The sequence below is a fragment of the Pagrus pagrus genome, assembly GCF_965226575.1.
Source record: "Pagrus pagrus genome assembly, chromosome: 1".
Classification (NCBI taxonomy): domain Eukaryota; kingdom Metazoa; phylum Chordata; class Actinopteri; order Spariformes; family Sparidae; genus Pagrus; species Pagrus pagrus.
In genome coordinates this window covers 10,240,966-10,256,561 of record NC_140185.1, presented here as the reverse complement: position 1 = coordinate 10,256,561, position 15,596 = coordinate 10,240,966, and the positions used below count along the sequence as shown (strand labels likewise).

Below are 15,596 nucleotides of genomic sequence, written 5' to 3'. Positions count from 1 at the left end.
GTCAGTCAGTCTCTCTGGTGATTCATGTAGGTGGCCTACTGTACATGCTCTTGCAGCCATATTATGCCCCATATAACTGCTATGCACGCACGCACACACACACACACACACACACATAAAAAGTAGACATATTACTGTTAGATTGAGGTCTGTTGTGTGCGGCTCCTGCCCGAGGCTGTAGGTCACTGACAGCCAGTTGTTGGACAGCTTGAATCGCTCCAGCAGATGTGTAGATGTGTATGTACGTACATTCCTGAGAGCACTGAGGTCGTTTCTTTGTTGTCTCTCATTCACTGCGCTCTGAATCCATTAACATGAACCATGTGGTGTAAATAAGTCCACATGCCCACAGAATCTTCTCCACCTCTGGTCTCTGACTGACCTTCTCTGGTTCTGTTTCTTCCATCCTGAGGTGCAGCAGCAGGGTAAGCAGCCTTATCTCTCTTCTCACCACATGGCGGGGAAGTCCATGTCCGTCTTACTGCTGCAGGCCAAGGACAGCCTGATGACCACACATGTCTTCATGTTAAACTCTATCCTCCCACCAGCCTCTTCTCCTGGTTTCCAAGTTTAACAGATGTATTATCATTTTACAGTAATGTCACAATTCAACAAACTTATCAGGAATAAAGAACGGAAAATAAATCAATAAAATAATAAAGAAAATCAAAGAGGGCCAATAAATAAAATACACAAAATTACAAAAAAATTATTTATTGATCATCTAAATTTTTGAATAAAATGATTATAGTTTAGGAAAGTTGGAATGTATAGTATATAAGTGTATTATGAAGTTTATTATGTAACCGTGTTGATGGAACAAACAGTAAAGCTACACTGCAAAGAGTCAAAAACAAGAATACAGATATAAAATGGGCAAAATGTGACTATGACAGCAGAGCACACAGATATCTTATTAGATATCTTATAACTAGTGTGTCCAGACTAAAAACAAGCACATTTGACTTATAATATCAAAATATTTAAGAATCATTTTCTTAATATGTAGAAAAATGTGCTTACATTTAGCAAAAGAGGCTTTGATTAGGAACATTATCTTAAAACCAGCACAGCTACAATATGATCAATATGCTGTTACAAAACAGCATGTCGTGCTTAAAATCGGTATCCCAGACTAAGATAAATGTACTTGCACATCTAAATATGAGATTGGCTTGCTAAAAGAAATAAATTAATGTCACGGCAAATACATTTCTTTTCACTTCAGTATTGAGGACTCATTAGTCACATCCAGAGGCAGAACAAAGGCCAACTATCATCTCTATCACAGTGTGTTAACTGTTTCTGTTTTACTGCATATATACTGAAGCATATCATCTAAGGGACTCCTTACACAGTGTCAGACCTCATATGGGACTCCCCCCTCTCTATAAGCAGGGTGCAATGATGTGAAAGTGAACGGTAAAAGAGGCGTTAATGCGCTCTGTTCATGCATCTTCTGACATTTCAGCTTTCTATCAATCTTGTTTGTTCGCTCCTGAACAACTCCCTACACATGCGGCTGAGACAAAGATGTGGTTGACCACAACAACAGAGCCCAGAGACAAGGTTACATTAACTTCTGTCTCTGCTTAATCATGCAGAACAATCTGAGCCATCACACAGGACATCGTTATCAGGGCAGGGCCTCAGCACACAGTCAGTCACTTCAACAATTCACATTCTTGGACTCGAGCGTGGGCGGTGAGTGAATTCACAGAGTTCTTTATACAGAACGAGCCAAACGAACGACGGCAGAGATAAAGTCAGACAGCACTGGCTTTGTCGCAAATTGCTCAATAATATTGAATTAAATCAAATAAATCCGCTTGGATTTTAAAGTTAGCTGAAGTAGAAGACGCACTGCATAGAGTTCATAGTTCTTGAAGCAAGCGATATGTAATAAAAGGCTGGCTAAAAGCAACTGCTAATAAGTTTAACAACGCACTTTAATCTAGATGTATGTCACCCATCTTGAATGGCCTACAATGCTTACAAAGGACTACACATACCACGTCACGACAGAATCCTGGAACTCATAACAAAGGACGTATCAAACCATCTTCCATCCTCAGTGAGGGTGTAACATTCAGTTGTCAAACATTGCAATATTAACCAAGATATATTTCCAAATCTTTTGCCAATACACCAGATGCTGTTGTCACTGAAAAGCCCAAGTCAGTGTTTGTTTCGGAGGTGGCCTGCACCTTTGACTTTCACCTAAAGGAAGAGACTTAAAAGAAGACACCGACTCCAACAACCTCATTTCCTCCGGCAGGTCAAAAAAGATTCTTAAAGGATTAAAAAGTCTGAAATATAATCTAGTGCCAGGCTATGAAGGACCTTAACAGTAATCAATAAGATCTTAAAATCAATCCAAAAACAGACAGGGAACCAGTGTTAAGAAACTAAAACAGGTGTGATGTTAATGTAATTCTTACGTCTGGTCTTGGCCTCACAGACTTTAATTAACTTTCTGGTTTCAAGAGTAGCAGCAGCCCTGAGTGAGTGAGCTGCTACAGAACGTGTGCTCTAATGATGATGTTATCATAAAGGTCATTTTATATCACAGATTAAAAGACCCTGATTAATGCCTCACAGCTCTGCTTCTCCATCTACTGGTAGTCTGACCTGCAAAAATCACAAATACTGTACATTTTTAATACTCCCATCAAATAATTGTCCTTGAGCAAAGGGAACATTGGAAGGATTGTAACGATCAATTCCAGCTTTTCCCTTCAAAAATCAAAGAAAACCTGAAGTGTGGATGCTTTGTGGAAAAACAGTGAATTTAATTACACAAGACAGATAATACTGTGATAAAACAGATTTTCCTTTGTTCTCACAGGCCAGATGGGTTTTTTTTTTTGTAGGATTTCCAACCAGATTCGTTTGATGTTCAGAGGAGTGTCAAACCTTGAGTCTCACCAAAATGTCAAACACAACCCATGATAGAAGCTCGCTCCAACATTTGATCACACCACAACATGTACCCACTGAACTACGGCCTGTTCGCTCAAGGACACAGGCACAAATCCAACCCGTCAAGGTTTCGAGTATTGTTTATAATTTTTTCTCCTCTGTTGTGGCGTTTGCATTACCCTGACCTGGCTGCTAGTCAGCTCAGACCACATATAAAGAGGAATCCCCGACTGTTGAAGACAGCTTTCATCACTTCGTTTCAAGTTTGTGCAGCTGTGTTTTAAGCCTGCCTTCTTATGGATCTGATCTCTGCTTGTGAACTGGTGATGCCTCAAGTAGGTTTGGACACCGCAGTGGCAGACCTGGTCTCCATGTCCCACAATGCCACTGCTGTGGGAACACCAGGCATCTCCGTGGTGACCAGAACTTTAATACTGCTCGTCTGTCTGCTGCTGGTTGCCTGGAACCACACAGAGAAGAAATCTGTACCAGGTAGGTCCAACAGTCATCTATCAGGGTTGACTACTTTTCTCTTCGAGCTGCTGTCGGTTCTTTTACCATTACTGATATAAATCTATTGTCATTTACCACAACAGGTCCTTCTTTCTGTCTGGGCTTGGGGCCACTTCTGTCTTATCTGAGATTCATCTGGACCGGTATCGGCACAGCCAGCAACTACTACAACAAGACGTATGGAGACATTGTGAGAGTCTGGATCAACGGAGAGGAAACCCTCATACTCAGCAGGTCGGTAACAAATCAATGCTAATGAAGAAAGTTAGAGTCGCTCCGAGTGTAAACTGATATTCTGTTCTCTGCAAAAACTCCAAAAATTCTAGTTGAAATATGTCATTACACTTCATTTAAGACACAATCATCTAATGAGTAACATGTATACATTTTTTGAAAGAGCAACAATTCAGGAATGATAATTAATGAGTTGTTAATGAGTAATTCCTGAATAAATGTAACTTGAAGACTATACAGATGATTATGATGAGTTAGACTGAGAGATACTATGTCAATGAATCATTATGTAATGATTAGTTCATGAGAATCCTACTCTTTAATTTGTTAAGGAGCTAATTGTGCAGAGCCGTCATCACAGCCCTCATTACATCATGATTATGGCAGTGCACAATAAGTCAACTCAGAAGCTAGCTGTTGTAATCATGAAGTAGTGAGGGACTACTTAGTAACTACTCAACGTTAGTTTGGATAAGTTCATATATATCTGTGAATCGACATACTTATTTATTTTTATTTGATGTATTTTTCATCATATAAGGGCATCGGCAGTGCACCATGTGCTGAAGAACGGACAGTATACGTCACGTTTTGGGAGCAGACAGGGACTCAGCTGCATCGGCATGAACGAACGAGGCATCATATTTAACAACAACGTGACTCTGTGGAAAAAGATACGCACCTATTTCACCAAAGGTACAATTCTAACCTTTGAATCAACCTCAGTGGTTAATCCAGTTACTTGGTGAAAGATATTCTAAGTATTGACTGGAATCATAAAACCTTGATTTTCTGTCAGCTCTGAGCGGCCCGAGCCTGCAGCAGACGGTGGAGATCTGCGTCTCCTCCACACAGACTCACCTCGACAACCTGGACACTTTGGATCATGTGGATGTCCTCAGTTTGCTGCGCTGCACCGTGGTGGACATCTCCAACAGACTGTTCCTGGGGATACCTGTGGATGGTGAGTAGGCATAATTTATGTTATCATGGCAATTGTAAATCAGTAAATGTATTTATCTGGAAAGTTGGATCAAACACATTTAGTTTGGGTCAGTGAAGTTATCTCACTACTGTTTTGTTAATCACTGTGTGCAGAGAAAGAGCTGCTGCTGAAGATCCAGAAGTATTTCGACACGTGGCAGACTGTGCTCATCAAACCAGACATCTACTTCAAGTTTGGCTGGATTCACCAGAGGCACAAGACAGCAGCGTGAGTCATTTTATACATTTCTTCCCCATCCATAAAGCCCACTCTTATGTGTTTTGGCTGAATTATGTTTTCTAATCAAATGTTATATATCTGTTATCTCATAGCCAGGAGCTGCAGGATGCCATAGAGAGCCTTGTTGAACAGAAGAGGAGAGATATGGAGCAGGCTGATAAACTGGACAACATCAACTTCACTGCAGAGCTCATATTCGCACAGGTTAGTCTGAGAATTGAATGCACTTCCTCTCACCCAGATATCAGAAATCCTCTTGAGGTGAAATACAATTATTTTATTTTTTTGCCAGTCAGCTTTTTCACATGTCTACGTGTGTGTGTGTGTGTTTTCAGAACCACGGTGAACTGTCTGCAGAGAATGTGAGGCAGTGTGTGCTGGAGATGGTGATCGCAGCACCAGACACTCTGTCCGTCAGCCTCTTCTTCATGCTGCTGCTCCTCAAACAGAATCCAGACGTGGAGCTGCAGCTGCTGCAGGAGATAGACACAGTTATAGGCAAGTAGCTGGAGAACTTTAAGACACCGACACTTATTATATATAGTCAAGATTCAGGGCTGTCTACCAACGCTAGATTTTTAAAAAAAAACTGACTTTTGGAAGAAATCCCTGATGAAAATGTTAATTTAGCCTTTTTATATGTGAACTAAAATAAAAGAAAAGAAAAGAAAATAATATCACATGTTAACGTGACATTTTAATTAAGTGCACCACATAAGAAATGGAAATGATCACACATGAATGACACATGTTCATATGTGACTGGCTTTTTGTCAGATGTGGAACAGGATTTCTACATCTGGAACAAGCCGAGTTAACATGTGATCTGCGGCACATCAGAGATGCATTTTAACAGGAACCCTGTGTGATAATAATGAGACAAAGGGGCCAAATAAAAGTCAGCTTACATACGCTCAGTTGCCAGTTTATTAGGTACAGCTAGCTGGAACTTATGGAGTCTAATACATCAAACCTGCAATAATGAATAACTTCATCATGTCATGTCAGCTCTTGCTGAAGCTGTTTTGTAGAGGCCCAACAGTAATGACATCTCTCTACCATTGTAGGTGACAGACAGCTTCAGAATGGGGACCCTCAGAAGTTGCATGTGCTGGAGAGCTTCATCAACGAGTGCTTGCGGTTCCACCCTGTGGTGGACTTCACCATGCGCCGAGCTTTGTCTGATGACATCATAGATGGCTACAGGGTACCGAAGGGAACTAACATCATTCTGAACACCGGCCACATGCACCGGACAGAGTTTTTCAACAAACCCGACGAATTCAGACTTGAAAACTTTGAAAAAAATGTGAGTTGATGTATATTTTTGACCAGATAGAGTAAATTCATCAATCTTTAAAGCCTATTTTGTCATCGAACATTTTCACTATGAACAATGGGAACATGAGTGGAGACACAATTTTCTGACAAAGTTCGAATAATTCGGGATATTTCACTTATTCTTATTTAATTCTTGCTTTTCTCACTGGTTTGAAGTGGGCGGGGCTCAGCTGAAAAAGCTGATGTCACATATTTCTGTGCACTTATCAGGATCCAGCAACAGTTGAATCAGAATCTGATCAACTAGTCAGTTGTTTGTTTAAATTGCCACTGACACTGAAGTCTGATAAGACCACTGCACCACAGTCCTGATGAAGCACAGAAGCATCAAACTAATAATAAGTTATATCTAAGTTATTTCTTTATGTCATGAATATTTATGTTATAGAAACCAACCCTCTCCTCTGTCCTCCCTCAGGCTCCTCGACGTTACTTCCAGCCGTTCGGGTCAGGCCCTCGTGCCTGCGTCGGTAAGCACATCGCCATGGTGATGATGAAATCCATCCTGGTAACGCTGCTCTCCCAGTACTCTGTTTGTCCCCATGAGGGCTTGACCCTGGACTGCCTCCCACAGACCAACAACCTCTCCCAGCAGCCTGTGGAGCATCAGCAGGAGGCAGAATCTCATCTCAGCATGAGATTCTTACCCAGACAGAGAGGCAGCTGGCAAACACTCTGAGACTCATTTGTACCGACGCATTCAAACAGAATACATACATACACTATATTATCCCCTTCATCTGTATTATCCTATGACTGTACAAAGCTAACTATTATATTTTGTATGTATTAAAGTTGTATTATTTGAAATCCATTACGTGACATGTAAATGTAGACATGCTAATACTGAAGTAAACGTAAATTATTGTGCCAATGTTTTGTTTTGTCCTTTTTTGGGGTCATTTCTCTTTTTTTCGTGCACTCAAAAAAATAATAATAATTGCATATACATTTTCTATCTAATTCCATCTAATAAGTTCAATGTTACAGTATGTTGTTGAATAAATAAATACCTCAGCCTGATTACATTAAATTAAGACTCGTACAGAAACCTTATGCATTTAATCTTTTATTACATGTAAAGATAATGGGAACTTCTATATAAAGATGCATTTTTCTAGGGTTTACTATTCTATATAAAAGTAATGTATTTCAAACTGGTTATTCTAATCTGCTGTAATAAATAACACATCTAGTGATTTGACTTATACACTTTGACTCAATATGATAGAAAAACCATTAACACTGAACTAATGTAATAGAATAAGATGGTACATTTAAATGTAATTAAAATACTAAAAGCGACTGTTAAAGGCAATTTTTTGTAATCACATATATTTAGAGTAGAAAATATTAGGAGTATTTTCCAAATCAAAACGTAAATTCCTCTGGTCTTTGTTTTTTAAATCCTTCACTAGACCAACTCTACTGGAGGCCCGCGGCCAAATGCTCTCTCAAAATGGCCCTTTGATCCATTTGTTTAAAGGCTAATTAGCCCATACATTAGCTAAACACAAAAATCTTCTAATTTCATGAAAAAAGTTTAACCAAGGCTGTTTAAGCAGAGAGAATCAAACTAACAACAGACAGATTAAAGATATTTTTTTCTGTACTTAAGTATACAACGGCTCTTTTTCAAATGTGAAAACTAATTAACAAAGAGGACGGGGAAAAAAGTGCCGCGTTTTAAAACATTTCAATTCTAAGCTTTATGGGTCAGCCGTAGTGAAAGTAAGCTAAAAGTCTGGCGCTTTGGTACTTGACTTCTAAAGAAGTAATTGAATCTGCCTGTGCTACACAAACACACTTCAAAAAATTAACTCACCATTTTATTCTATTTTTATTAACTGTTTATTACTTCCATCTTTTTCAATGACTATTTTAATGCAATTTTAGCTGCATTTGTCTCTGAAAAGTGCTCTTTAAATAAAGTGTATTTTACCTATGAGACGTTTATGAGGATTTCTAAAATCTTTTACTTTAAGACTAAAAACTACAGCTTTAAACATTACGTCGTATATTAATGAGCAGGAATGGTGCAAGCATGCATATCAGATAAGGAGAGTCTTCTTATTTTGTATTTGCACACATCAGTCAGCAGAGGGCTCTGCAGCACACAACACGACACAACACAACACCACGATGTGATCTTCAGCACAGCCAAATATAGAACCAATCTGTTCATTATTGCTCTGCCTGTGGGCAAACGTGGCAATACATTTTCACCCACAGATGTTTCAATTTGTATTGCTTCCACTCTCTAAACACCCAGACTTTCAAAGGATTATTCAGACAGACCATGGGAGCTCCAATTACAAACATATTTGCTCAATCGTGTGTTTGAAAGAAACAGAGGAGGCACTGAGGACGAGAAAATACGCATGTAGAGGAGGTTTTTGGCTGTGCGGTGCTTTTCCTCCAGAGATCAGGTGTCTATCAGTGATGCAACACACTGAAACATCTAAAACAAGAGTCTCGATTTCACTGACACGCAATCACCTGGAAGCTGCTTGTGCTGATTACAGTGATTAGAATCTGTTAGGAGAAACACACACAAGTGCTTGGTAGGCTAATCAATATCTGCAACAGACAGTTTCACCACCTCTGCAACAAGGTTATGGCTGTATGTGTGAGCCGTAAGTGTGTGTGTTTGTGTATGTATACTGCATTAGTCTGCCTTTAGACTCAAGCTTTGTCATAATTAGGTTTTTTTCTCTGCAAAACGTTTTTAAAGTGTTATTTGTGTGTGTGTGTGTGTGTGTGTGTGTGTGTGTGTGTGTGTGTGCGTGTGCGTGTGTGTGTGTGTGTTACAGGCTGTTTGCAGGTGTCGCGGGACATAGCGGATGAATCACTACTCTCATTAACCTCAGTCTCATCCCTGGGCTCCATGAGGATGGAAATCATCTCATTTTCACTGCAGCAGCTCCGACTGCATTTAGTTAGAAGTATCTTGTAGATTTCCCCGGAAAACAATCATTTTAACAAAATTCTCCCTGTAAAGCTTGAAGCCACTATTGAGAGTAAGAATATCATTAAGTAAATAGAAGAAAAAAAGGGAAATTTTGAGCTGAATATCCAGGAAATCTGTTGCTACTTGACATGTTGATGAAGGTTCTCAGTCATCAGGGTCATGGTAATTCTACGTGCTGTATCGTAGGCAGCTGGACCTGTGTCAGTTTCTTGAAGATGTCTCACCTCTCATCCAAGAGGCCTTCAGTTCTAACTGACTGGAGGGGAGTTCAGGCTTTTTAAACTCAGTGTGGGAGTGCTACTAGGTTCCTCACATTTGCAGCATGTTGCTCTTATTCTTAAATCCTTTGAGAGCTGATCATTGATAAGGTCAAACGAGGAGCAACAGACGTGGTGATTTAAGTTTTAAAGTGCCACTTCCAACAACATCTGTCATTTTTGTTAGCACTTACTACAGTTGAGAGATGCTCCCGGGTGAAAAGATGCCTTAATTATCACTTCCTTATGTAAGGGCCTTATACTGTCACTTTCAATCACCATCAGTATCTGTCCATCTATCTGTCCATCTGTCTGACCAGGGATGGATGAGTACTAGAATACTTCCCTCAAGTTAAAGTAAAGTGACTCGTATACAAATGAAAAGAAAAAAGTGAGTAAAGAGTAAACATTACTGCGAGGGATGAGGTGTATGAAGACAATGGTGTAGTTTATACACTAAAGGAACAACACTGTGCCTTTTAGGAGTACGATCTGCACCGGCAAGCCTTATTGTCCAAACCACCAATAAATTCCCTTTTCTATAGACGGACATTTGCAACCTGTGCGTTAGGGGTGGGTGATCTATCGAATATAAGCGATATGGGGGTGGGGTTGTGATGCTAGCACACTGGCAAAAATCAATAAAGATATATAAACGTGCCACGATGACACACACACAGACTCACAAGGTGAAAGCCGACGCTGTCGTGGCTGGTAAAAATAATGTTTGCCTGAGTGGTAAGCGTGCCCACACAAACACACACACACGTTACATGGGTAAGGACAAAGTGTCGCTCACTCTGGTGCACCCATAGGAACTGCCATAAACACAGATTACTCTCTGTCACAGGTTTACTCTTCTAAATACACAAGCAAAGTACTCAGTTACATTTCTATCTTTCTTTTACAGGGATTACATGTAAGTGTAAGTAATAAATAAACTTACAGTAATTTACATGAAATCATGTACAAGTACCTCAAAATTGTAATTAAGTACAGTACTTAATTACAAACAAAATATCCTTAATGACTTCACTTCATGAATCCCACAAACTGATTAAACAAAAGTAATCCTATTGATATTTCTTTTCTCTTGTCTTTATTTGCATATGTTTGATTTTGAGGTAATCCAAAAGTAACGGAAGGTAATGTCAATTTTCATTACTTCAATATTGTAATACTTGGATTTTGTTACTGACTACATTTTTCAACAGGTAATTAGCCTAGTAAGTGTATCGGAACACATTTTTGAAGTAACCCTCCCAATCCTCGTGACAAAGTAGTTATTTTATGTTTTGAGACTTTAGCTTTCACTGAGTTAAAAGATTTAGGGGGTGTTAATATTTCTCTGCTGTTTCAAACACACAGTACCACACACACAAACATGACAGTGCTACACATAGTTTTTGATGGTCTCATTTGAAGAGTTAAACCCATCAGTGACGTTGGTGTAGTCACCGGTCTGAACGTCGTTCTGACAGACCTTTCAGACAGAATGTTCACCCAAAGTTCAGCCTGGAAATAATGGATTTCAGACGTTCTGTCTGAAAGGCCCATAAGAGTCCTTGTCAGTCCGCTCTGTACATAATACAACCAGTCCACTGAATCTCTTCACCAAGCATCTAAGTGCTCTAAAGCTCTTGAGCTTGATGAGCGCTCTGCAGTGACAGCTGTGACACAGACTGTCTGAAACAACAGAAAGGTCGTGCACACCTCAGTGAAGGTAAAAGTTCTAAATATAGAAGTCACAGCTGGAGGACGCAGAGCCTGTTGATCACACAACATCCTGGGTTTGATTTGGGTCACGTAGCATGCTCTCTGTTCGGTGTGTCAAAGATTATTGTAGATGTGAGATTTTTTCATTTCTTGATTTCTAATCCTTACCCTAATCCATAATAAATATCCTTGAGTTTTTTTGCATTCCCCACCAATGTGATCACTCTCTTCACACACCCCCACAACACCTGGCTATTCAACATTTCCAACCTTGTATCTATCTTGTACATGTTGATTACCTGCCTCTCAGCCGGGCATCATATCTACCACTTTACATTTGGCTCATTTGTATATAAACGAGTCTGAGGCCACATTTGCAGCTCTGTGAGGTTGCTTTAAGCTAAATGCAAATGTCAGCATGCTCAAAATGACAATGCTAACATGCTGATCATTTGCAGGGAGGTTTACCATGTTCACCATCTTAGTTTTGCATGTATGCATGAGAGTATTTCCTAATTAGCACTTAAGACCAAGCTGAAGCCGATAAGAATGCCATTAGGTTTGCACATAATTGGTCATACAAGTACTGGAAACATTTAAAGTTTTAATTGATGATGGCGCTAAATCAAAGTCCACCGAAGTGGATGTAACACATCATACCACCATACCTAAAATAACTGAAAAGGGTGATTGTCAGCGTCTCTCAAAATAACATCTATCACCGTTCCCAAAGCAACATGACCTTTGCAGCGTTACAGTGGATCTTTGTCATGCATTTGAAGTTTGGTTAGGTTTAGGAGAACATCTTGGTTTGGGTTAAATTACTACATTACCTTGTTACAACAACGTTTGTGAATTCAAAAAACTTACTGTTAACTTCTGGTTTCACACTGGACATCAACAATTGTCTCCTGACCGTCCATCCCTGACCTTCCTAAATGGACTTTTCACTCTTGAGGCTGAAGATAAACTTGCTTTTAACAAGTCAGTCGGGTGAGCATAAGGGCTGGCTCGCTTAGGGATGTCACAGGATCAGGAGTCAATAAGCATGTCAGTCAATAGGACAACAAGCTAAAGTGTGCCATCTAGTGGTATCCTCCAGAATCATGCGTAGTATATAAATGAGTATACGTTCACGACACAGCCAGTTGTCAATGTGGACAAAAGCAAATCAATCTCCTGCCTTATACGACTTTCCTCACGTCCTTCTTATCAGCTGTCATAATTACTACAGCCACTAGAGGTCGCTACGTAACAATAAACGTAAATATAGGTCGATTTTTCTGATGAGGTTCAGGAAATCACATGAAGACAGAAATATGTTGAGATCATTCATTCTGGACCAAAGTGGTGGACCAATCAGCCACAGACCAACACCCCTGACAATGATGGCTTTCATGATGTCATAATCAAATGCAGTATCGACGATTTCCCTGAGTTTGACACACTCAGAGGGTCTCCATGGTGCATTCAGGTGCATGTCTTAAACTCTGAAATCTACATTGCTTTGTAAATAAACTATATGTGTGCCAACAGGGAATCCCTGTCAGGGATGTCATGGTGCGCTCAAGTGCACCTCATAAAAAATGTAAATGACAGTTGTCATTGTCAGGGCAGAAAAGTCATAGTCTAACAATAGCAATGCCATCAGTGCTGGACTTTTTTTAAAATCCATCTGAATCAGGACCTTAAAAAGTCAAATTGAATGGTGGATTTGAAGTATTGTGACACCCCTATCCCTAACGATGCTACTAGCATGGCAAATAATCCATTCTTACTTTCTTAAAGTTTTTCTGTCTGTCTTTAAAAAAGGAAACATTGTGTTGCCTGTCAAAATTCAGGTAGTTTCAGCTGCGTAGTGCAGAAAATGTGAAGAGGTCGGGTATAAAGAGTACATACTGAGCTAATCTGGCTCCAAGCTGTGGGATATCAGGCATCTGCTAAATAGATCTGTGGTAACTTTCACTTCAAGTCTACTACGGGGACTGTGGTGTGTGTGTGTATGTGTGTCTGTGTCTGTGTATTTGTGTGTGTTTCAGTGGAGGAAATATTCTTAAAAGGGGAACTGAATAACACTTGTGGTTTCAAACTGTGTCAGCCTTGCCTGCTTCTGGCAGAAAGGTCGCCAGTGTGTCTGTCAGAGATGGCAGTTTAATCATGGCAGTGTCCTCTAAAGTGAGAGTTTTCACACTTTGAAACACTTTCTGTACTATTCTAAGGTCGGGCACCTCAAATGAAATATGCATACTACAACTCCACAACACAGAAGTGCATTTTCCTTGGAGCAGCGGGCGGCATCACTGTGAGGCTTTAAGGTATTATAACAGCACGCCTTGCAGAATCTGGTGCACTTCTTTGAAATATTCAGTCTGTTCCTTCTCGTAAAGAAGTCCATGGTTCTTCATTTGTGGTTTTCGCTAGTCACATGATGTATACTTTCCCTCTCGTTCCATTTATTTCCATTGCTGCATGACAGATTTATAGAGGCAGGATGCCAGACGGCTTTTAAAATAACTCAGACGTAAGAGCCTCGCAGCAAAAAGTTTAGACTGACCTGCATCGTGCCCTGATAGACAATCTGATTGATTACGTGCTGTTTGCTGCCCACACACACACACACACACACACACACACACACACGCACTCACTCACACTCACACACACAAATGTTGTGCTAAAATTCTCAAATGCCAGTGGCCATATTGTCTCTCTGTTTTAGTCCCCTGCTGGATTACTGCTTCATTATAAGAGAGCCTTGGTTGCCATGGAAACATCTACCAGTAAGGGTCAACAAGCACTCATCTCTCTACATCGTCGGTTCATTGTCAGTGTGAATTGTACCTCCTACAGTTGGCAATGACACTGATCTTCGTGATGCTGTGGGACATTTAGCTTGTTGGTATGTTTCTCAGCCTCACAGTGTGTTCGTATGAGCTTCATATTCCAGCTCTTTGGACACAAGGAAATATTTTTTCCTTTTTTAAAAGTAGCCTGACTCCCCTTGAACCAGAAGTGAATCTCTTTCATCGGGCAAGTCTGTCTGAAGAGGCCCAGACTGGAAGGCTCTCTGCCAGCAAAGGCACTGGATCACAGGGAAACTCTCACTTCATGGCCTTCTCATGTGGCTCGCTTTGCAAAGTCAGCTCATTTGTTTCTCATTGAACATCAGAGGAGGGTGGTGCCGCTCATCATTACAGGAAGAGCTTCCTCTTCTTCTTCTTCTTCTTTCTCCTTTTATTCCTCCTTTGAGCCAGCCTGGAGGTTTCAGTCTGAGGCTGTAGTGTCTTTTCTTTTGCTGCCCACCCTTTTGATGTCGAAATCAAATGACATTAGTGTCTCACTGAAGATGGGTCATTACCACTGATGCAGAGTAATTAAAAGGTGCATTTATTCTTGAATACGATTCAAAGACACTTCTACTTTGAGGTATTTACATTTTATACTGACTCGACTCTTATTACTTTATAGTTGTAGCACCCAGCCCACATCAACTCTTAAGACACCAAATATACAGCTGAAGTGTTGAAACCTTTTTCATAAAACAACCTCAATTCTTAATTATAACATTACGTTGTCTCCTTTGTCTCAGCGTAAATAAAACCTTCCGCAAAAAAGTTTCACTTCGTCCAACACTTACTGTACCACCATACCAGCAGACTTGTTACTTCTACATATACTGCTTTACACTTCTACTATTTAAGAGAAAAATATACTTTCACTCCACTGTATCTATCTGATAATTATAGCTATCAGTTGCTCGAATTGGAGACTAACAACAGTGAAAATATCTGATCGGTTTATTAAACTATATACTATATAAATTATATACTGCCGGCTAGCTTAACATATGATAATATATCCTAATTTATTAGTTGGTTTATATTTTGCATTAATTATCTAAGTCTGCAAAGTAACTAGTAACTTAGTAAGTAAAAAGTGCAGTATTTGCCTCCAACATGTATTGGGGTAGAAGTTAAGCAGCATAAAATGAAAATACTAATATTTTTAAAGGTGTACTCAACAACATCACTTTGAGTAGTACTCCAAGGTAGAAACTTTCCACCTCTGTCTCCCACAGTCCAAAGACATGCTGGTTAGTAAACTGGTGCCTCTAACTGGCCTGTAGGTGTTATAGTGTGTCACACTGGTGACCTGTCAGGAGTGAGGCCGCCTCCGGCCCACAGGTTCCTGCCCCATGTTACCCTGCAGGGAATAGATTGTGGATCGCTGGATTTTACTACTTAACAGAAAATAATATACTTAGAATTTGCTTGGCTGTGACTAGCTACTGAAAAGCTACATACTGATGAATGAATCAGTAATTGTTAATGAAGTATTTTGCTGATAATATATCTTTATATATCTATACCCAGTAAAGGGAGGGTTCAGCCCAAAATCCCCAATTTTTTTTTTTCTT

At 39.9% G+C, this 15,596-nt stretch overlaps 1 protein-coding gene across 1 annotated transcript; it reads left to right on the top strand.

Annotated features, from left to right (window-relative positions):
* The first annotated feature begins 2,892 nt into the window (after positions 1–2,892).
* Positions 2,893–7,109, top strand: cyp19a1a (cytochrome P450, family 19, subfamily A, polypeptide 1a). Its single transcript, XM_084357509.1, has 9 exons — positions 2,893–3,414; positions 3,519–3,669; positions 4,211–4,365; positions 4,469–4,633; positions 4,768–4,882; positions 4,987–5,098; positions 5,230–5,392; positions 5,962–6,203; positions 6,654–7,109. Exons 1-9 carry the CDS (start codon positions 3,219–3,221, stop codon positions 6,912–6,914), a joined length of 1,560 nt encoding a protein of 519 aa, XP_084213635.1. The 5' UTR covers positions 2,893–3,218; the 3' UTR covers positions 6,915–7,109.
* Positions 7,110–15,596: the final 8,487 nt, after the last annotated feature.

Bases quoted from the DNA above. Each gene is read 5' to 3' on its own strand.
- cyp19a1a (XM_084357509.1), top strand. From the start codon at position 3,219: ATGGATCTGATCTCTGCTTGTGAACTGGTGATGCCTCAAGTAGGTTTG. The intron at 4,634-4,767 runs GTGAGTAGGCAT...CACTGTGTGCAG, and splicing joins CCTGGGGATACCTGTGGATG to AGAAAGAGCTGCTGCTGAAG. The intron at 5,099-5,229 runs GTTAGTCTGAGA...GTGTGTTTTCAG, and splicing joins CAGAGCTCATATTCGCACAG to AACCACGGTGAACTGTCTGC.